The 23,784-nt window shown below is 44.6% G+C and overlaps 2 protein-coding genes across 2 annotated transcripts in view; one reads left to right on the forward strand and one right to left on the reverse strand.

Moving 5' to 3' along the window:
- Positions 1-9,624, reverse strand: part of LOC126529992 (F-box/WD repeat-containing protein 8-like) — a 44,426-nt gene extending 34,802 nt beyond the window's left edge. The window contains exon 1 of the mRNA XM_050177464.3: positions 8,892-9,624. Within this exon, the coding sequence (XP_050033421.1) occupies positions 8,892-9,347 (456 nt within the window). The 5' untranslated portion in view covers positions 9,348-9,624. The remainder of the gene's footprint in view (positions 1-8,891) is intronic.
- Positions 9,625-9,854: 230 nt separating this feature from the next.
- Positions 9,855-23,784, forward strand: part of Hibch (3-hydroxyisobutyryl-CoA hydrolase) — a 52,927-nt gene continuing 38,997 nt past the window's right edge. The window contains exons 1-4 of the mRNA XM_050177465.3: positions 9,855-10,156; positions 10,923-10,962; positions 11,364-11,498; positions 19,282-19,450. Coding sequence (XP_050033422.1) covers positions 10,107-10,156; positions 10,923-10,962; positions 11,364-11,498; positions 19,282-19,450 — 394 coding nt within the window. The 5' untranslated portion in view covers positions 9,855-10,106. The remainder of the gene's footprint in view (positions 10,157-10,922; positions 10,963-11,363; positions 11,499-19,281; positions 19,451-23,784) is intronic.

Consider the following 23,784-nt stretch of genomic DNA (forward strand, 5'->3'; position numbering starts at 1 on the left):
GACCCACACCTGGTCACCGACGTTGTACGTGACGGGTCTGTGTCGAAGATTGTAGTGTCGGGCAACGTATTCCTGTTGTTGTGTGATTCGCAAACGCGCAAGCTGCCTGGCTTCCTCTGCGCGTTGCGTAAACTCCTCGGCACCAGTCTCGTCGTCACCGCACTCGTGCGGCAGCATTGCGTCCAACATGGTTGTCACTTCGCGTCCGTAAACGAGGTTGAAAGGCGTCACGCGTGTTGTCTCTTGGCGAGCCGTGTTATATGCAAATGTAACATACGGCAAAATCTCGTCCCAGTTCTTGTGGTCGACGTCGATGTACATACTCATCATGTCTGCCAGAGTCTTATTCAGACGTTCTGTCAGCCCATTGGTTTGGGGATGGTAAGCCGTGGTCTTTCGGTGAGTGGTACCACTTAGTCGCAACACGGTATCCAGAAGCGCAGCCGTGAATGCAGATCCTCTGTCTGTTATGACCACTGCGGGAGCGCCATGCCTGAGGACGACGGCTTCGACAAAAAATCGCGCTGCTTCGGCTGCTGTTCCACGTTGGATAGCACCTGTTTCGGCGTATCGCGTAAGATAATCCGTGACGACGATTATCCATCTATTTCCGGCAGTAGACAGTGGAAACGGACCTAAAAGGTCCATGCCAATTTGTTCGAACGGCGCTTGCGGTATCTGAACAGGATGCAGCAGTCCAGCTGGCTTGCCGGGTAGGGCTTTGCGGCGCTGGCAATCCAGGCATGTCTGTGTGTAACGTTTCACGATCGACGCAAGTCTCGGCCAATAGTACCTTAGCCTAATTCTTGCCAATGTCCGAGTGTAGCCCAAGTGACCAGCGGTCGGCTCGTTGTGACAGGCATGTAGGACTTCGTCGCGAAGAGATGCGGGGATGACGAGTAGGTAGCTGCTGCCACTAGGTGAAAAGTTCTTTTTATACAGAACGTCGTGGCGTAAGCAGAATGAAGGCAGCCCTCTGGCGAATAACCGCGGCACGTTGCCTGTTCTTCCCTCTAAGTAATCAAAAAGAGGAACCAGTTCTGCGTCCTCGCGTTGGTGGCGTGAAACGGCGACAGTATCTAGCACGCCTAGAAAAGCCGTGTCATCATCGTCGTGCACTGCAGTCTGAACAGGAGACCTAGAAAGGCAGTCGGCGTCGGTGTGTCGTTTCCCTGATTTGTAGACAACCATGAAGTCGAACTCTTGGAGATGAAGACTCCAGCGCGCTAGCCGACCAGCTGGATCTTTTAAATTAGTCAGTCAGCAAAGTGCATGATGATCACTGACAACGGTGAAACGCCGACCATACAAATATGGGCGAAATTTCAGGACGGCCCACACGAGTGCGAGACATTCTTTTTCTGTCGTGGAGTAGTTTGCCTCCGTTCTTGATAGCGTCCTGCTGGCATAAGCAATCACTCTTTCGGCGCCGTCCTGCCGTTGTACAAGCACTGCGCCGAGGCTGACATTACTAGCGTCGGTATGAAGAATCGTTGGGGCGTCGTCATCAAAGTGTGCGAGCACGGGAGGCGTCTGCAGCCGTTGCCGTAGGTCGTGAAATGCCCGTTGCTGGTTTTCACCCCATACGAAGGGGACATCTTCTCTGGTTAGATGCGTTAATGGCCATGCGATGCGCGAAAAGTCCGCAATAAAGCGTCGGTAGTAGGTGCAAAGGCCCAGAAAACGTCGCACTGCCTTTTTATCTGATGGCGTTCGGAAATTAGCAACGGCAGAGATTTTATCAGGGTCAGGTCGGACACCTTCACGACTGACAACGTGACCGAGAAATTGAAGTTCTTCAAAGCCAAAATGGCACTTTTCAGGTTTCAAAGTTAGACCAGCTGAGCGTATTGCTTCAAAGACCGTCTTTAGCCTCCGTAAGTGTTCCTCGAACGTGACAGAGAAAACAATTACGTCGTCAAGGTACACCAGACAAGTTTGCCATTTGAGGCCTGAGAGTACCGTGTCCATTAGTCGCTGAAACGTTGCTGGCGCAGAACACAAGCCGAAGGGGAGCACCTGAAATTCATAAAGTCCGTCGGGTGTCACAAAAGCGGTCTTCTCACGGTCTCTCTCATCAACTTCTATTTGCCAGTAGCCGCTTTTCAAGTCCATCGACGAAAAGTAACGTGCGTTTCGTAGCCTGTCCAGTGAATCGTCGATACGCGGCAGCGGATAAACGTCTTTCTTTGTGATCTGGTTGAGTTTTCGGTAGTCAACGCAGAAGCACAGGCTACCGTCCTTCTTTTTCACCAACACGACAGGCGATGCCCAAGGACTCTTAGATGGCCGAATAACCCCGTCCTCAAGCATCGTCTTCACTTGCGTTTGTATCGCCTCGCGCTCTTTAGGTGCCACACGATAAGGATTCTGCCGAATCGGTCTGGCGTCGGCTTCGGTGAGAATACGGTGCTTAGTGAGCGGCGTCTGGCTGACTTGTGACGTAGATGAAAAACAGCTCTTAAACTCATCGATGAGCTCAAGAAGGCTGTTACGTTGGACGGGTGACAAGGTGGGACTGATATCAACCACAGGGGCAGACATGGCCACGGTAGGCGTCGCGTGCTCCACTGAGAGGCAGTCTTGTATTGAGGTCAACTCGTCGAAGTAAGCAACAGCCGTGCCTCTAACAATGTGTCGACGTTCCCTGGTAAAGTTCGTCAGCAGGAGTTCAGCACGTCCGTCGTGTACGTGAATTACGGCTCTGGCGATGGAAACGCCTTGACTCAGTACCAGTGCGTCGATGTGTTCAGCGACACCAGTCCCGGCGTTCAAGTTGTCGCAGATAACAGGTACGAGGGTACAGCTTCGCGGCGGAAACGTGACGTCGTCGTCGGCGATACGTAAGCGGGGTCGCTGGTGCTCCGCGGGGTCGACGTCGTCTGAGCTCGTAGAAAATGTGACGACGAGGTCACGGACATTAATCACTGCACCGTACTCTCTCAAGAAATCCATACCCAATATAAGTTCCTTGCAGCACTCAAAGAGAATGACGAGGGTGGCGACGAAGGTTTCACCGGCGATTACTATCCTGGCTGTGCATTTTCCGATCGGCGTCATCAACTGGCCGCCGGCAGTTCTGATGTTGGGCCCGGTCCACGGCGTCTTCACTTTTCTCAACCTGTCGGCCAGCTTTTGACTTATTATCGAAAAATGCGAACCAGTATCGACGAGAGCGGCCACTTGGTGGCCGTCAATGAAAATGACAAGATCGGCGCTGACGGCATCGGTTACAGGGGGTGCGGTTGGATACGTCGGAGTTTTAGAGTCGTCGGTCGTCGGTAATGGGGGCTCTTGGAAAGCTAGACGGTTTGCAACCTCACCCCCGGAGGTCGCTGCTTCTAGTTTCCCCGGCGCGGGCTAGGGGACCTGCCCCTAGAGGCGTCAGAAAAATTGCGACGAGTCGGTGGGGTATAACGAGCCGGAGAAGGGGAACGTGATCGAGGCGTCGCTGAACCCCCCAGCCGAAAGTCTGTAGAATTTTCGTCGCAGGTACGTGCAGCACCAAACACAGGGTAATTGCAGTTGGGAAACCTTGGATACCCGGCTGCGCGGTAGTGGCACGCGCGGTAAACATGTCCAGCTTCGCCGCAATGAAAGCACAGCGGCCGGCGGTCAGCGGTGCGCCACAAATCGGTCTTTCGAAGCGGATAGCCCACAGGGGATTCGCCGTAAGACCGAGGCGCAGCGATCGGCTGGCAGCGATACGGCATAGCTGGCGGCGGCTGTGACTGGCGAAAATATGGCGTCGGGGGTGGCGGTGCTGGCTGCGTCGTAGTGGTCGACGGTGTCAGCAGCATCGAAGTCGCGGGAGGTGGACGACAGACAGCTTCCGCGTAGGTTAGTCGTCGCGGCACCGCCTGCTGGTCGGGGGACGAAAAGGCCTCTCGAACCTCCTCCCGAACGATATCAGCGACAGAAGCCACCGCTGGTGCCATAGGAGAAATCCCAAGCTGCCGGATCTCCGCTCGCACAATCTCCCGGATGACTTCACGCAGAGACGTGCCGTAGAGAGAGCTCTCAGGTAGCATTGAAGCATTCACCGGTGAGTTCGCGCGATCATATTGGCGGTACCGTTGCTTTAGTGCCCGTTCTATAGCGGTAGCCTCCTTGGTGAATTCGACCACTGTCGTCGGTGGGTTCCTCACGAGTCCGGCAAACAGTTCCTCCTTCACACCGCGCAAGAGATAGCGTAACTTCTTTTCTTCGGCCATCTCAGGGTCTGCTCTGCGGAAAAGGCGGGTCATATCTTCTGCATACATGGCTACGCTCTCGTTTGGTTTTTGAATACGGGATTCGAGTAGCCGCTGCGCAGTGTCTCTTCTGTCGGTACTAGTGAACGTGTCTAGCAGCTGGGTGCGGAAGGTATCCCATGTGGTCAAGCTTCTCTCCCGGTTCACAAACCACGTCCGCGCACTGTCTTGAAGCGCGAAATAGACATTAGACAGCTTTTGCTGGGAGCCCCAGTCATTATAACTGGCGACACGCTCAAATTGGTCAAGCCAATCTTGGACATCTTCAAAAGCGTCCTATATCCTATATTAGGCGGCATAGCAAACAGCACCACTAGAGACAGAAGTTTTGTCAGCAGCACGTTGACCAGACAACAGTCCAGAGAAAAAAGGTATTAAAGGTTCACATTTTTTAGCTATAACCATTAGAAGGTTGCCATTTGCACAACAGACTGCATGTTTATGTGATCAAAGTATGTAAAAGTGAATTCAATATGGTGTCAATGCGAATTTTATTATGGAATCCACAGTTCCAGGTGAACAAGACCTATGCATATATCTCACACCCATGCGAGGTTAATGCCATACAGTGTCGAGGAAATTAAGTTTCTTAATGCTAACATATATGAAGTTGCTGCTACAAATGCATTTTTAGTGTGATTAAATACCATGATGATAACTTGAGTTTGACAATCCTAACAAAAAAAAATATTTAGTGGGTATAAGTTTAAAATATATGACTTAAGACATTAATAGGAATATTTTATGTACAATTATTTCAGTTTACTTCAAAAATGTATCTTTCATGTACACCTGTAACTGCTAACATCAGGAGCGGGATTATGCATTCAGCAGTTGAATGGGTATCAGGAGGTATTTAGAGACCTGGATTGGGAAGAATTGGGGATAAGAGTTAATGGAGAATACCTTAGTAACTTGTGATTCACTGATATTGCCTTGCTTAGTAACTCAGGGGACCAATTGCAATGCATGCTCACTGACCTGGACAGGCAAAGCAGAAGGGTGGGTCTAAAAATTAATCTGCAGAAAACTAAAGTAATGTTTAACAGTCTCGGAAGAGAACAGCAGTTTACGATATATCTACTTAGGGCAGATGGTGACCGTGGATTCGGTTCATGATAATGAAATAATCAGAAGAATAAGAATGGGCTGGGGTGCGTTTGGCAGGCATTCTCAGATCATGAACAACAGGTTGCCATTATCCCTCACGATAAAAGTGTATAACAGCTGTGTATTACCAGTACTCACCTACAGGGCAGAAACCTGGAGGCTTACGAAAAGGGTTCTACTTAAATTGAGGACGACGCAACGAGCTATGGAAAGAAGAATGATGGGCGTAACGTTAAGGGGGGATAAGAAGAGAGCAGATTGGGGGAGGGAACAAACGAGAGTTATTGACATCTTAGTTGAAATCAAGAAAAAGAAATGGGCCTGGGCAGAGCATGTATGAGGAGTGAAGATAACCGATGGTCATTAAGGGTTACGGACTGCATTCCAAGAGAAGGGAAGTGTAGCAGGGGACGGCAGAAAGTTAGGTGGGTGGATGAGATTAAGAAGTTTGCAGTGACAACGTGGCCACAATTAGCAAATGACCGGGGTAGTTGGAGAAGTATGGGAGAGGCCTTTGCCCTGCAGTGGGCATAGCCAGGCTGATGATCATGAGTTGAATGAGTGGTGAGAGCGCACGACACTGCAAACTGCATAAGCTTTAATGCCATTAGGCAAGTTTGTGTGACACCCCGCAAATGGCATTAAACCTTAATGAAGCGAACCGTTAACATCATTTTTTTTGCCTGTGTGGCCCGTGTCATATGAGCATTAGACTTGAAGCATTTCAGTACCTCATGAAAAAGTGCCACGTACACCAGCTTGCTGCTTCAAAATGCACAAATGTACCTTTGTGAGCAAGAAAAGATTATTTGAGCCTTTTGCCACCTCTTTCCATCTTTGCATAGATGAGTGTGCACCTCGCAACACAAGAAATCTGCCCAAAGTTCACATTGTCCTGCATACATTATGGTGCTTTTTGCCGGTGACTGTTTTTCACTGACTTGCCGCTGTTATGAAGTTATCACTTGGTGCAAGATGAGCCTAATGTATACGAAATTTCTTGAATGTTGTTGCCAATTCTATGGCGAAGCAGTATTGTCTAATCAGATTTCATGCATGAAATAAATAGTGTTGCACACTTTCAGATACACGCAAGCACCAGCAATTATTCTGGAATGTACGGTGATACATACATAGATGGTGCACAGACTTGACTTCTCAGTCCAGATTTGATGATCAACAACTGTGCTAATCACTATCATTGTGATGCAAGCGTGATGCTCATCTTTCTGGGCCCAAGTTCTCCCAATAAAGACAGATCTTTAAATCGGGGTCTTGCGAGTGTTCGGTTCTTCACAGTCACTATAATGTGACAATATGTTAAGACATAATGACACCCATAGGATCACGGAACTATCGTCCACACCGCTGATTACATGCTTATGTGGACAGAAGTACAGGAGCTAGATTCGACGAGTGGCTCAATTAACGGTCCTTGCTCGCTTCTCTCCTGGCATTTGCCAGAGAGAGCAGCCTCGTACATACACTCTAGCCCCGCAATTTCGGCTCAGTGTCAGTGACCCCCTCCTCAAAACAGGCTAACCTCAATAAACATATATCCTATCCTATCCCATGAGATAACAGCATGTGAATGAGGTACTCAATATAGCGTCAACGAAAATGTAGAGTGCAAGTAGGAATTCAGGGTGAACTAAATCTTGTATAGATGTCAGACCTGCGGTGTCTCAACATCTCTAAGAACAGTGACATGTGACTGTTTTGCAACTTTCAGCAGAGCACAGGATCATCCCATTGTGGCCACACTTATGTTGCACGTGTCATCAACATGCCTTCACACATGAACTCTGAGCAGACTTCTTGCGTAGCAAGATGTACAAGTGGCTACAGAACATGGAAGCAGGGGCAATATCACTTAATTTCAGTCATTTCTGTTTCAGCCTGGCAAACTTGATTGCCAAAAGCCTTTGTAGGTTCGATGTAGGTACGACTGAGGAATATGGTCTTGTGTAGGACAAGCCTTTGGTTGTGCAGTGCCTACACAAGACCGCACAATCTCAAGAAGGTGGCCAACAGGCATGGGGTGTCCGTTGTTTTTTCGGCACCCAACAAGCTGGCACAGTTATGCCCACTCTAAAAAAAAAAAGAGGTTGTCAGGTAAAACATGTCAAGCCGTTTGTCAAGAGTTCCACAGGAGTGGTCTAGGCCATTCCCTTGAAATGTGGAAGGGTTTATGTCGGCCAAACCAGCCACTGAATTAATGAATGTTTGAAGGAACATGCCCGAAATTTAAGTGATTTAAAGGACTATTACGCACATTTGGTCACGCACTTAATTAAATGCAGAGGTTGCGAGGCTTGATTGGGAGAGACAAAGATTCTCGGTAAGAGTGCTGACACGACGGCACGCGTCAGTTTGGAAGCGTTCCACATAAAGAAATATGGCAGCAAGTGCATAAGCACCCCCTCTGTATGGCTATTCGCTGCAGAGCTTCAATTTTTAGAAGCAACTGCTTACTGATTTGATTGTCTGTTAGTTTCCCTTGCCTTTTTCTAGTTTCTTTTATTTTCTGTGTCTGTTTCCGTTGATTGCCGGCACATACGTTCATCGACGCGCAATGTCATTTTTTCCCAATTGTATCGCTCTCTTACACTTCACATCTGCCTTTCGCCAATAAAATTTAGTTGACAGTCAGCGCTTGTGTCTCATCCTTGTTCCTTTGTGGATGCATGTGTTAGTGCTATACTTTTCAAATCAAATGGTGCATGTAGTTATGCATGTCTGTAGCATAGCACCACAGGGAGCTGTGTTTGTTTCAATGTCTTATGAATGCTCCATTCACACTAGGCTGAGTCTCATCATGCTTACATCATACGTATGATGCAATACATCATGTGAGAGGCAACCCTTGTGACCCCACAAAGGCCAATGTATGATGTTTGACACACTGAGTTTAATTGCTGAATATGCTGATTTAACTGAGGTAAACCTAACATAAAAGATATTAGAAGCATTTTTGGCATGCTAGAGCAAAATTTCTCTTGCCGGATAGCTCGGCAAAGCAATTACTAGTTAACAATTAATATACTAATTTGTTTCGAACATTTCACTTTTTTTTTGTAAGAACATACTCTCCATGGCCAAAAAAGAAAACGGTCATGAAGTTCTAATTTTACTTGATATGGAATGGTGTATTGGCTTTGTGGGTTAATTTCTATTTTTTTTTTCTTTAGATACGAAGAGATTATCTTTTTTTCAGCCCCAGCAAACAAATCCAGACTTGCACGCTACATTTATTCCCTGAAATCTGCTTCGCATGCTACGAACGAATTTATCGCCACTGGTGCCGCTGTTTGCTAAAGTAGCTTCGAAGCAATGATTGGGTGCCATATGACAGCCAAGTCAGCGTTATTATAGACAAGTCAAATGTGCTTGAAGATGTTCTGTAGCAATGGCCTATATCAAATGAGTTTTACTATAGCTGTGGTCGACATACGTTCGACTGTGCCAGTGTGTGGGAGAAATATGTATCAACACTTCCAAAAATGTGTGAAATCTAAAGCTCATCACCAAATCATTGATGAAAGTGTCCACCAACGATGAGCAGGCGTCCTCTACAGACAGGGAAGCAGGCGCGGTGGACACTTCTGAGCACTCCACTGGCGTCTTGAGACCTAAGGCGCGCTTCTTCTCTTCGCACTTCCCGAACAAATCGTCGTCGGTCAGGATTTCGCCCTGAAGCAGGCGGTCCGCAATGTCGAAGGCTCTAGGCTGCTCCTGGCAAAGCGTGTTCGACTCGAGTTTGATTAATCTCCGCTTGGCAGCACGTTTGACAGTGCGCGCGCCACCATCACAATCAACTCTGACAAGCCGATCTTCGTTATCAACATTTGCGTCGTCGGCACGAAGATCCTCGATGACGACACCAACAAGATCTTCAGGTCCAACCGGCTTTCGTGCCGCGTCTACTTTCAGTTCTCGCAACCACTGTGACCTGAAGCGATCGAGTTCGACCATCGTGAACATAAAAAGATTCAAACGTCGTCTTCTACGTTAAAGAAACTTCCTCGGTCAACAGCAGCACGTCACCTATTGCCAAGTATAATCTCTGCGCACGTTGAATGCTTCTTGTACTACAATGCACAAGCATTTCAACCACAGTATGCTACAGTAGCGAACTGTAGCGCTGCCGCGATATGCTAACCACAATAAGTCATCTTTGCGGAGTTTCTGAGTGCTCTGCAAGGCGCCATGCTTGATAGGTGTCACATCATTGTGCGCAACGTTCTTGCAGAAATGCGCTATGCTGCAGTAAAATCGCAACTGCAGCCTGCGTCATGACGTACATACTTGTAATGTGCAATGTGCCTGGTATTACTTTTTCGAAGCCAAATAACCATTTTGTTAGTAAAAAATAATGTTTCAATTTAAAGGATACAAAAGCAGGTGAGAAAAGGTAGACATTTTCTACCCATTTATCCCATGATTTTTCCCAAATAACGAGAATCCGAAACTGCATCCGTCCGCACTAGCCTCGCTAGCAGTAGCCTGCAAGTTGAACTGCTGGCCTGAGGAGCTGGAAAGGTTGTGTAGTTTTTATGTGGTTTTATTTGTAAATAAAACTCATATGGGCGTGATTATAGTTGGCACAAGGCAATAGAAAGCTAGGTGCGCGAAAGGCAAGACGACACGGCTTTTTGTGCCGGACTTTGAAGGCCTCCGAAAGCTCCGGCGTACACGGGACAAAAAAAAAGCGAGGGAGAGCCATCAGTGGAGACTAGCAAGATGACGATCCCGAAGGTGATGCGGACGACTGTTCTGGGTTTCGCTAAAAGGTAAACAACTGCTGCCGTCCTTCTCCTGCGAACCGGTAGCTTACCGAACGAGGCATGTCAACGACCCGCGTGACTGGCGTGCTCGCGGAAAGTTTTGTTTCGCGGGCTTAACTTTCTCTCAACTCGGGCCTTTCTCCCCGCGTGTGCGACGACTTTCACGACACCTTCGGGTTTAGGCCTTTGAGGCGTGGCAAAAGTGGCAATAAATACGCTGTCACTGGCTGAGGGAACTTTCGATAGGCTACAGGGACCTTGCACTACAGCAAATCGTTGCCCTATAAAAGACGCGCCTGACCTCTGCGGCGTGCGCTACGATTTGCCGCGTCTATCCTCGCCCGTTATATCAACATCTGCGATAAGTGTGTGCGTTTCACTTCGAAGTTTCGGCGAAATTGCGACGCGTAAGCACTGCGAACTCCCTTTTTTAACTCTCTTCGCTAAAGATGTGCAATGGTGCGATGAACTGGGGGGAAGGTCGGCTGAAGTGCAGAGGGATTCATGGAATACGATACGAGGTAAATGCGAGCGTGCTGCTGCGTATGCATATATCTTTTTTTGGCTGTGCAACCGGCACGTTGTTATAAATTCTGTTGCTGTCTTAACTTTTTTTAAAGGCAGTTTACATCGAACCTTTCCCGGCGATTAACGACAGTATTTGAAGCGTTTCTGCTACCGTTAACGCTTAATTGGGTGCTGTAACGTCATACTGTTAGTCTTAATAATCACGTGCTGAACGGGAAAAACAGTTCTGCTGTGGCTGTTTCAGATGCCTGAGGGGACCAGTGAGTTTACAGACACAACTTGTGGTATGTGCAACTTCAGTTTATTTTCTAATATGTATTTTTACATGTCCAGTGCTTGGTTGTTTAACAGTTTGTCTTGGCTGACATCAATATATGCACTTTATTGGAGTAAGCATGATTGTGTGTGGCTTGTAAGATTAAGAATTATGTTGATAGCAGCACACATAAAACAAGCATGCACCTAATTGTGAGTACAAAATTCATAAAGTGAAGAAACGCTCAACATTATTATTTCTTAAATCACAGTGCCTTGACCAGGCATGTGTGTTTTTCCATCAGGAAATGTTTTTGTGAGGTAGACCTTTAATAAAGTAAACATGGTGGAGAATGATGCATGCATGCGCAATCTATATTTATCTTTTCATGTACTCTGTGCTTATGAGCTGGTATATCTGGTTTTTCAGAGGGCAATGTCAACAGAGTCCAGCGATGTGTTGTTGGAGAAGGTTGGCAACAAAGGTGTCATCACCTTAAACAGGCCAAAGGCTCTCAACGCTCTCTCTCTCGACATGATTCGCCAGATTTATCCAGTTCTTAAGGTAAGGGTTTTACCTCCGCAGTTTGCCATATTGTGCGTGCTGAATTGCCAAGAACTACTTTTTTTTTTATATAGCCACAATTTGTTTAACTGGGCAATAAAGCTAAATAATAAAACACCATTCCACATCAAGGAAAATTGGAACAACTAGATTACCTTTATCTCTAACCATTCTGTGCACAGTTGTAACAAAAGCAGTTAAATGTTGTTTGATTTACACTTAATTGGTATAGTAATTATCTAGTAATTGGTTTGCTTATCCATCAACAACAGGAAACTTCACTCCACCATGAAATCAAGAGTTCAACGAAAACTCGTCTGGTCAGGATTGCGCATAGTCAAGGGCAAAACGTATGCCGACCAAACACATTAAAAGAAACGAAACCAAGACGTTTCGGCTCCCACACGGGGGCCTTGTTCACAATGTCAAAAATGCTGCCTGGGGCTTTGCACGTAGTGTCCTACACTTTAAGTAGCATTTTCAAGCATCAAACAGCGTTTCAAAAACAGCGTTTCAAAAATGGTCCTGCCTGGGCCCTCTGAGGCCTGCAGTATTCCTAAATAAATAAATAGCTTGGGATTTGTGAAGTGATGGATTAGCATTCAAAATTGCCACTGTAATCTAGAACAGAGCCTCTATAAGTGATCAAAAGTAATGTAAGTACGAGACAGGGTTTGTTCTGCTGCTGCATGAGAGCAGCATTCCGGGCAAGTTGGTAATCCATTACCCAAGTAATATTGCTCAACAAAAACTGCTGTTGCAGCTCCCATTGCAAAACATGCCTCGTTCACGGTTAATAAATTGAACTTAAGTACTCACAGTGAAAAGTCCATTACACTGCATGAAATTGATAATTGGAGAACATATTGTTTGGTGAGAAAGTAAACAATTATTGAAGAAAGGAAGAACAACACTGACCAAAGGGGTGTGGTCTTAAGGGTTAGACATTCTGACTTCCACATGGAGGCTTTGTTCACTGGGTAAAAGGCTTGAAATATAAAGCTTAAAAGGACACTAAAGAGAAAAAAATTATTTCAGATGTGTTTGTAAATTACCCTTCTGCAATACAAAAAAAGCCACTCTTACTATGCAAAGAGGCTTAGCGAAGCAGAAAAGAAGCAAAAACGAAAGGTGGGTGACGCCGTTGCCTTAAAGGGGTGACCTACAGGCAGTTTCGTTTTCAGGAGCGTCCTCGCGTCACAACACAGTATGTGGGAGCAAGACATTGTGACGTTTTGGCACTCATTCCGGCTCACTCGGTCGCTTCGTATGCTTCCACTCATTGTGAGGGCCGATGTAGCAGTAGAGCGGACAACCAAACGAATGTCCCGTTCCCATGTGACTATGTACTGTGTCATGACGTCAGAACACAGTTTCCTCCTCAGAAAGTAAACTGAAACTGGCTGCAGAGAAGCAGTTATATTAAATTATTTACTGTGCTCTGAGGCTTGTCATTCTTTCTTCTAGGGTATAGAGCTCTACGACCTTCATTTTACGCAAAAAAATGAAGTCGGAAGTATCAAGTCGGTACCCCTTTAACATTCTCGCACCATCTCACCAGGGTGTCACGGATTTTAAAAGCGTCTCCTTGAGCCCAGTTAATTTTTGATCAGTAAAAATGGACTACATTGTGTTCTAAAGAAGCCAAAGACTGAACCTAGCAGCTTTCAAGAACTTTTACTGAACCATTTGGGCCCAAATACAAAATAGTGCTACGAAATCCATGGCATCACACTAACATAATGGCTCAGGGGTATTGATGGGAAATTTAAAAAATGTACTCTACCTTTGTTTTCTCTTCTACTGATCAACCTATTTCAGTGAAATTATTGAAAATAAACATTTCGAAGACTAGTTTATCAGTCTGAAATAATTTAATGTATCTTCTTAGTGTCTGTCGCTTTAAAGGAGTGCTGACGTAGCATTTTCAGGTTGTCATTATTTTTGCAGTAATTGAAGTTCCAAATGCTTTAAGCTTTAGTGGAACTTGCCAGGCAAGCGCTGTAAATTGTTTTCTGTAATACAAATTTTTATTAAGTAGTTTCAATTTCAGCACCCAAAACGTGCATGAGTCGTAACACCTGGCTTGTTCTGTTCCCGGGAACGCTGCAGCTGGCGCACATGAGTGCCGCCAGAATAATTTCTTGCAGCACTCTTCCTTACTTTTTACTAGCAACACCAGCATACCTAGGCTCGTTCCTGTGCCAAGCCGGCAAATTCTTCCCTCGCTCTATTGAAAGGCCAACTGCAATGCAATATTGGGCCAATTTTGGACATTGCAGGTATAAAACAGCCTCTATGCAAAATGTCACACTTGAAAAATGAGTGGGCGCATTGTGAAGGGCTCGCAAAAGTAGGCTTTTAATGCAAAAGCATTATCTACCCCGTTATGCAAAAATCCAGCATTGTAGTCGTCAGCTTGACCAAATGATGCCATAAAAATTGCCTGTGCCAAAGAGTAAAGACACATAAAAAGACAATCGAATTGACGTCATATTTCTCAGGGAGATTCCTATAAGCAAAGTAAATTAGTGCCTTTGAAAAGAATATAAGGTAAATTTCGGTCTGGGTGGAAAACGAACCCGGTCCTCCGGGGTGCGAGACCAGCACGCTTCCCCAATGCCCCGGCCGCTCCACGGGTCTGGTTGACTAAACGTGTGCCTAGTAAGTGCATCGTTGGGCATGTGACCGTGCAGCCAATGGGTAGGAGGTGGCGCCATGTCATGAGTGTATAAAATAAAAAGCATTAATGCCCAATTGAATGCAGCTGAGCGGTCCTTCGAGTTATGAACCCCTCGCGGGCAAGCGAGCATGTTAAGACACTTGGCGAATTTTCTTTTGGCCTTACCTAGGCACAGTTAGAACGCAGGCAAGTGTTTGCACAGACGTGGAATGCGTAGAAAAGCATTTCACCAAAGGGACTACAAGGCTTCCGCATTCCCTCACGTAAGCAGTCTGAAGTGCCTCTGCTGTTTTTTTTTTTTTTTTTGATGTGTCAACTCAAAAATAAAATAAAAAATCCACCATTACTGCTCACCATAAATGACGCATGACGTGGCAGGATCACACGACTCCTTGACATGGCAGCCATGATTAGGCACTACCTGCGGCTGCTCGCAGTGCGCTAAAGCATCTCGAAGGAGATGTTCTGGGACCTGCGTTACAGCCACTCACCACCGTGTGCACCGTCATCTGCTTAGGTGCTTTTAAAAGGCTGCTAGTAAGAAAATTAGATAATTAACAATTACCAGCCCTGTGGCTTTGCCAAGATTGCTTCAGTAGAATATACTGTTCATTTATTGCCAATTTAATCAAAGTGTAGTTTCGTTACAGTTGGCCTCTAGTGTCGATGATGCCAGGCCTGGCATCTCGAAACCGATATTGAAATATCAGTGCTTCAGAACTTTTTTGTATATGACAAAGTGTTATCCTTTTAAATGTCAGAAACATGCGATAAGCTTTTATTAGATCAAAAATATGTGTCGGTATTTCTTTAAGCTTGTCTCAGTAGTCTATTCATGCATCTTGCTTAGGAAGGCAGGAGATTAGTACTGTCGTTTCAGTTCAGCAACTTTTCTGTTGTCTGAATAATCAAGGACTGGATATTGCCCCCGCATCCAGTTCTATTCCTTGGCATTAACTGAAGCCTGACCCCAGTTGATATTGTGCTGTGTGGTCTATTATGCACCAATGTTCATTACATTGTATTTAAAAATAAATGAGAACCAAGTCTGACCAATTTTGTTCTTTTCCTGCTGCAAAACTCACTGGTGCTGATTCTTCACACTGTTCTGTCAGCACTCTATATTAAGGTCCCTAGATAAGTTTAAGCTAGTGCCATTCCACCTTTCCTATTCTCCTTCTCCTGTAATCCTCTTCTTTCATGGAGCTCCGCTAGTGCTCCCAGTAAAGTACCAAACGTCTCAGCACGCATGCAAAATCAAATAGCTTCTTGTTTGAGTCGTACTTCACTTATTATCAATACTCATTTTAAAACTGTATTTCATGCAATAAATCCTTATTCTTGCATTTGTTGGCATAAACAATGCTTCTGAAACTTTTTCAGAACAATAAACGCCACCGCTAACTGGCCAAAGTTACACATGACCACACTAAGCCAATAAGGCATAGACAAATAGAGGGAGAGTGCAAGAATAAAGAGGAAAGTGGCTAGATGAAAGACTGGTGCTACCTTCAAACTATCTAGGGGCCTTACTTTATAAGGAAGAGACTGTGGCGCCCTCTCTGTGACTCTCTGACTCAAAGCAGGCAGTAGTGCCTGGCAGTGTGTGACCTCCAAGATTGCTGAAGCAGCTGCATAGAAACTCATTTCTTGCATTTCCTTGCATGGAAGTTTGCGAGCGGGGTAATCTAACAATATAATTTTATTTTATTTAAAAATATTCCTAATCTTATCGGAGATTACAGCAGAGAGGGTGCATACCGCTTGTTGTTACAGTTGGTTATAATAATCATGATAATGTATAAACATGCACAGTGCAATATTTAAAACATCATTCTTAATAATAGGAATCAGCCCAGTTCTAAACGTTATATGAGGAACATCAAGAAGGCATTAAATATGTCATTATAGCAAAGTAGCAAAAGAAAATGTTCCAGAAGTTTTGTGGTTACAAAACAGCAAAAAGAGAGAAAGATAAGCTAAATGCCCATGAATAATTTTAGGAGTAACAAGTGTGGCACAGTTTCTAGGGCAAGCAGTTTATTTTCAACTATAGTAATAAACTTGTGTTAATTGCAAGATATGACACACTCCGAAGTCATGACAGACAGCTTACCGCCATCCTTGAATAGTGTACAATGATTGCATTCTACCAAAACTAACATTAGCAGCAGAAAGATGAAGACTAAGAAAAAAAGGTTGAGAAGCTAAGAATCATGCAAAGAGCAATGGAACAAAAGATTGCTTGCCAGTGCCCATGCTGTCTTCCTGTAGCTCCGTTTGTTTGCACTGTTTGTTCAATATGAACTGTTCTCGTGTGTCTAGAATGTAAGCAAAGTAATTGCTGTCCTGTGAGAGAACCATGTGGCCAAGTATCTCATGATAATGCTTTGAGAGATTAGGAATGAGATTGAAGTTTTGTGGTAAGAAAGATCGTAAAAGACAGTAGTGAATCGAAAGCATGTTTGTGCACATGAGCATGGCTGGAGCAAACTAGGCAAAACACAAATGGTCCTAGCCATTGCAGTTCCATCGCCTCCTCTATTTTTTCAATGCCAATGCCATCGCTCACTCCCCAATGGGAGCCGTTGGTGCGCCTTAGTTCAGGGAGTTTCTGGATGCCACGCTACCCAGATGGTACGGCTGCTTGCATCACCCGTGTGCCTGAGCGCACGCTGTTGCCATTCTGGTGGAGAAGTGGTAGATGCTCTGTCCCTGCATCTGTTGAGTTATCACGCATCTGTCAGTCTTCCTACAACCTCCGTCGTGAGGCGCCACCCAAGTGGTACTCTCCTCCACAACCGCAAAGTAGGCGCAAATGCTAGCCGACAGCGGAGAGTAGGAAAGGACAACAGGAGAAGGTGGTGAACGATTGGATCGGCCACATCTGGCTGGCATTGAAAAAGAAAGAGGAGGCAATGGTAGTTCAAAGGCGTCTGTCCTCATGTGAGTCAAGATCTGGCAGCAAATTTTAAAAGAAGCTTTTCGGTGAAGCTGTTAAGCAGGAGTTCTGATGCAGTTTATATGCGGCAGCGTGGTCAGTATCAAATCAAATGTCAATGAAATGCAATGTGTGTCAGAGCCCTGAATTCGCTTTAAAACATGATCAATGATTATAAAATAAAGGTTACCTTGTATGTATCTCATTCACATATACAACAGCTTGTACGCACAATTCTTCTAATCACTAATTCACAGTTTTTGTTTCACACATTGCATTTTACTGGCACCACATTGGAGGTAAGCCAGCAATATATATGGCTGCTGATGCAGACGGAATCCTTGCTGTCATTGGTACAGCCAGGATCAGATGGAGGACACTTAGACATGGCTGAATGCCACTACAATGGATGTCTTTATTAAGAGTGGTGTGTAATAAAGGGGACAACATGGCATCACCAGCACCACTATAATTAAGAATTTTCTAATGAAGTTGCCTGTTTAACAAAACTGGGGTGAATCCAGGGTAACCTTGGGGGGGGGGTGGAAGTCATCAAAACACACAAAGGAGGAGCTCAATTTGTCAATGCTGGAATACCATCATGTCTTGAGGGAGGAGTGGGGCGAGGGAGAATGCAGGTTAAAAAAAAATTTAATTATGGGGTTTTACGTGCCAAAACCACTATCTGATTATGAGGCACGCCGTAGTGGAGGACTCTGGAAATTTCGACTACCTGGGGTTCTTTAACGTGCACCTAAATCTAAGTACACGGGCGTTTTCGCATTTCGCCCCCATCGAAATGCGGCCGCCATGTCCGGGATTCGATTCCGTGACCTCGTGCTCAGCAGCCCAACACCATAGCCACTGAGCAACCACGGCGGGTGAGAATGCAGGTATCCATGTTACCTCCCCCCCCCCCTCTACGTCTGCTAATGTTAGAAAATAATCTATGTGTTCCTGGTCACATTTTGGTACTTTTGCGCAAAGTTATGCCAACCTTAAATCGTAGCTTTGCATTGGCAACGTACAAGTCGAGCAAGTGACTGGGGACAGTGATGAGGATACGGCAGTAGAGAATAGAGTGATGGCGAGTTGATAGGGCATTTTGTTCTCTTAGACTATTTTTTGCATAAATACTGCACCTTCCAGCTGAACGTGCTATCGCCCTTGACAATATCAGGCTGAGGGTAGTCAGTTTCTTCATCAAGCACTGTGTCCACTGATTTCTAAGATACTGTAACAGCTTTTTAACAAAAAAGCATCTCGACGTGGTCAAAGTAAAGTTTAATTTGTTTCAGCACACCTATTTTGTGTTTTACTTGTATAAGAGACAGTTATAACAGCTTTATTATAACAAACTAATCTTTATAAAAAGGGATACTCCAGGTCCCTCTCGCTTAAAGGTGTTTGACTATGTGTGCATGCTAAGTATCGTAACCAAGGGTAATAAATATCGGCCTCAAGCCGCCCACTGTTACTTTTGAATGTTAAGCTCCAGCTACTGTTATTAGCATATCTGAAGATGGCATGCTGAGAACATTAGTGATGATGCTTATCAAACTGCTGTAAAAATACAGAGTGCCTTGTGCTTACGCCTTACACTATGAAAGTTTCATTTCTGCATAATTATATTACACTAATATTGCACTGTTGCATATGTTATACTTACTCTGTGCCTTTGAATTTTTAGTGTATGTACAGTGTGCGTCACCCTTATGTAGAGCACACGTATGCCGGCCGCCAGGGCGCTCCGGTGCCAGCCAGTGACATCTGTTGGTAGTGGCTGGGCCCAGCGGCTGCCCTTAGACGTCGCTGGCTGTCTCCGGAGCAGCCCAGCACCCGTCATTCCCGTGCTGTACACAAGGGTGACGTGCACTGTACAAGCATTGTGAAAAATCGTCTTAATTTTTTTTTTTTTCCAACCTACCACAATATGAGTGCTTGAGTTAATACTTATGTACCAATAGCATAAGCCCATGACTAGCAGTCATGCTAAGGACTCAGATTAAATGCTCACTTATGTTATATATATATATATATATATATATATATAAATTCAGTAAGACATTCATTCAAGGTGAGTGCAGTTTGTATGTAGGCTTGTTTGTTTATGTATGCGCATTAGGATGTATGTATCCTTTTTTTTTTTTTTCTTGCAGAAATGGGACACAGATCCTGAAATGAAGATGGTAATCATCAAAGCAGCATCCGGGTCCAAGGCCTTTTGCGCAGGTGGTGATGTAAAGGCCATTGCCTTGACGCAAGGCAAGGAGTCCGAACTTCGAGACGCCTTCTTCCGGGAAGAGTACCGACTGAACAACCTCATTGGTAGGTGTGTGCTGCATTGCTCCTCAACGAGGTAGTACCCATCGGAGGGGAAAGGGGCACGTGTCAGTACTTTATTACTGTCCAGCAAAGCGGGCTTGTGCAAATATTTGTCATTTTTCGTATGTCACCGCCTGCAGATTCTTGCCAGTAGAAAAACATGTAAATTAAGGGTGGGTGAATATTCGAAGTTTTGAAAACGAATCAAATATTAGGCACTAACTACTGTCAAATTCCGTTTTTCCAGACTCCCTAGGAATCGCAAGAATGACGAAAAAATTGGGCAGTCCGAGAAAACAAATGCATGCCTTTAACTGCCCTCAAGAGCTCAAATCACTACACCCACTTCCGAATTAGCTAAAGGCCTGCCAGTACAATTAGGCGTCTCTGTGCTCTTACTGGGTGGATTACTTGTCGGACCTGGCGGATGTCTGCATGAATAATAAAAACTCATGTTATATCCAATTACATTGGCCTCTCTGTACACTTGGTATGCTTCACTGCAATACTTTGCGAATTCTTGGCCGTGTAACACAGCTATATCGCGGCGAAGCTCACTTGCGAGAACCAGCATTATGCAGCACTTTAGGTGTCACTGTTCGCATGATATTACAGGAGCTGGTAGATGAGCGTGCATATAATTGAGGAACACAGTTTATGTACCGTGACCGTGGCCCCTTTACACACTCAGTATGCTTGGCCGCATAACACCACTGCGTTGCGGCAAGGCTGACTCTTGGGAACTGGCATTACTTCTTTTAAATTTATTGATTCAAGGGTCCAAATAGGACATGCTTTAGACCCTTGCCGTGCTTTCCATGCTTCAGCGTCATCTGCAAGGATATCAAAGGCCGAGTAAGCGCTATTGCCGACGGTGGCGAATCCTCTAAAAAAAGCACAGCACCGAACAGCAAGAAGCTTGATAGTGAACGTTGAAGCAGCTAGGCCTATGACAGCACAAACTGACCACTACGGGTGCCAGTGGACCGACATGCGAGAGTGCTGGGTCGAGGCTGCAAGATCATCAACATAGTGCCATTGGTGGCGTCAGTTAACACCATGTTGGATTTGTGGTCATTTCGTGTAATTTGAGTGTGAAAAAATCTAACGCTGTAAATACACACGTCTGTGTTTTACTATTTGATATTAGATTCGATATTTGATATACTACTCATATTCGAAAAGCTTGGCGTTAGCTCACCTCTAAAAATTTGCGATATAGAAATTAAAACTTACCCTTACGGTTCCAGACAGTAGGCTGTCTTCTTTTCTCTTTTTCATTTATTGTTTTTATTTATTCATACCTCAAAAACCTAATTTGGGATTTTACGTGAGGGGTGTGCATATCTAGGTCATATTTTCAGTGAATGCCTTGAACGATGAATGACTGGATTGGTGCACCGCTTCAGCAGGTAGATGATCCCAGTCTTTCGCTATTTGAACGAAGAAAAAGTTAAGATAAGTAGTGGTGCAAGCTGGAAGGGGATAAATAGCCTTTGAATGGCTGTGACGGGATGAAGTGCGATGCGCAGGCGTGATGTTAGTCTGGTGAAGCAGCAAGCGATAAAATTTGTAAAAGAGACAGTCTTGCTGTTTTGCGGCGGTGCTCGAGGGTAGGAAGGTTCAGAGATGACTTAAGTTTAGTGACACTAGTGTGGTGAGAGTAGTCAGAGTGAATGAACCTTGCTGCACGATTCTGTATGGATTCCAGTGCTGTTGCCAGGTTAGATTGGTATGGGGCCTACACTGAGCATGTGCATTCCAGTTTGGGTCGAACAAGTGTTAAATATGCAAGTAGTTTTGCTGAAGGGGGTACTGTTGGCGGTTAGCATAATGCACGATTGGCATCATTGCTAATGCTGCAAATGTGTGAGGGCCAACCAAGGTTACAGGAAAGTTAATACCTAAGTACTTATAAGAAGTCACAGCACATATTTCAGAAGCGGCGATAACGTAATTAGCTGAAATAAATGATTGGCGACGATGGAAAGTAAGTAGCGACGTTTTTTTTTACGTTGAGAGACATTAGCCAATTATTACACCAAGTTTCAATGACGTTAAGGTCGGGCTGGAGAGCACGAAAATCAGCGTCGTTAGTAATAGGATTATAGATTATGTAATCATCAGTAAACAAACGATTTTTTAAAGAACAACCTCTCAGTAAGTCATTAATGTATATTAAAAAGAGTGGTGGCCCTAGGACAGTGCCTTCCGGCACGCCGGAGATAACGGGTGATTGGTTAGCGTAAACAAACTGTTGACAGTCGTAAGTTGCATATCCATTGGAGAACACAAGGGTTAAGATTAAGATGCGATAGATTTAGGAAGAGCCGTTCATGAGGAACTTTGTCGAAAGCCTTTTGGAAATCTAGGAAGAGGACATCTGTGGGTATGTTTTGATCAAGATGTGAGCTGATGTTGTTAAAGAAGAGAGCTAGTTTAGTCTCGCAGGAGATGCCTTTCTGAAAACCATGTTGATTAGGATTGAAGAAATTAGCAGATGTTAGATACATTACAATAGGAGAATAAATTATATGCTCCATTAGTTTGGAACAAACACTGGTGAGGGAAATTGGACGATAATTGTGGCATAATGACGATGATCCTTTCTTTTTTTGATGGAATTATCTTACCTATTTTCCAGTGTTGCGGCACCACTCCAGATGATAATGATTGCTGAAAGATACGACACAAAAATACGCTGGAGATATGCAGTGTTCTTGAGCCTTTTGGAATTGATTCCATTGATGCTGGTCGTGGATGTTAATTTGAGGGATTCTTTTAGCTTGGTGATACCGTATGCCTCAAGTGTTATGTCTGGCATGGTTGGGTGGTTGAGGTAAGGACAGTCTGGGAGGTCAGCATTAGGTTCAGAAATGAACACGGAGAGAAGACGGAGTTTAGTCCTTCAGATACTTTATGGTCAGGAAAACGGTTATTGTCGTTATCATATAATAATAATGGTTTACGATTATTTGGGCTAATGTATTTCCAGAATTGTTTGGAATTGTTTTGCAGCATGTTAGTGAGTGTTATTCAGTGGAAGGTTCGTTTAGCTGTTGCAGCCAAAGAATCAAACGCCTTTTCACTGGCGTAATATTTTTCCCGGGCAGGAGCAGTATTCAAATGCTTGGCTTTGCAAAATAATATTTCTTAGTTATTGTTTAATTGTTTTAATGTGTTGTTGAACCATGGCGACCAAGGTTGCTTGGTTAGTCACTAGTCAGTACAAACGTGATACTTAATCATGCCAAAATATATTTTCTATTGTAAATATGTGCATCTGTCTTTGACTACTCAATAATTACTATTTGTATTCAATTTAGATTAGAAAACTGGATATTCGCCCATCAATAAAACAGTGCCTGCAAGATGGCTAGTGTCACAGTGTCATTCATTCTTTTACTTGAGTTTTCGCATTATGTGAGAAGGCAAACTTGCTCATAAGATTTAATCAAAAATTGAATAGCACACGGTTTTGGACATTTAGGTGAAAACCTGCAGAAACACCTAGTAGATCATGAAAAGGCCTAATCCAAAGCACTTGCAGTGCAATTGAAAGTGTTGGCCAGCCTAAAGTAGATTTCAATAATAAATCACTGGCATACAATTAAAGCTAATGTGCTTTTTTTTACACCTTCTGTTTTGATACACCACTGCAAGGCTACAAAAGGATTTTTAGCATTGTTGCATAAAATCTGAGGATTGCGCATTTTCTGTGACTTGTGCATTTATTTGGAGCGAACTTTTGCTTTTAAAGGGACACTAAAGGCAAATATTAAGTCGAGCTAAAGTAATAGATTTCTGCTCAAGAACGTCTAAGGTGTCAATATTATCACAAACAAAGCGTTAGTACATGAGAAATTGAGGTCAATGCGCAGGACGCGATTAGAGATTCCTCCAAGACATACAAATACTAGCTTGATGATGAAGGCACTCCTCAGTATAATTCTGTCACTTATACACAACCACTTGTAATAGAAAGATGATTGTATTCTTTATAAAACGAAATAAAATGCTACTCCTCCAGTTCTATTTGATTTTTCAAAAAAGAAAATCATTGACGTTACCTTTGGCAGACACAAGCTGTTAAAAGGTTTCGTTTTCTCCACTCTGGAGCCGCCCGTGCTTTCGTGTTTCAGCAGTTTCGTTATCGCTTAGAGCTGTGCTGGTTTTGGTGGCTCGCAAAACTCGCACAAACTGCAAGTAGCAGAGAATTTCACGTCAATGTGGTGTCATGCCCCACTTGACCAAGAGCAAGCTGCACAGGCGAATCCAACAATCTGTCTTAGTTCGGCTCCTCCAGGGCCGTGCGTTAGCGTTTTGCGCAGAAAACC

The sequence above is a fragment of the Dermacentor andersoni genome, chromosome 5 (genome assembly GCF_023375885.2).
Source record: "Dermacentor andersoni chromosome 5, qqDerAnde1_hic_scaffold, whole genome shotgun sequence".
NCBI lineage: Eukaryota > Metazoa > Arthropoda > Arachnida > Ixodida > Ixodidae > Dermacentor > Dermacentor andersoni.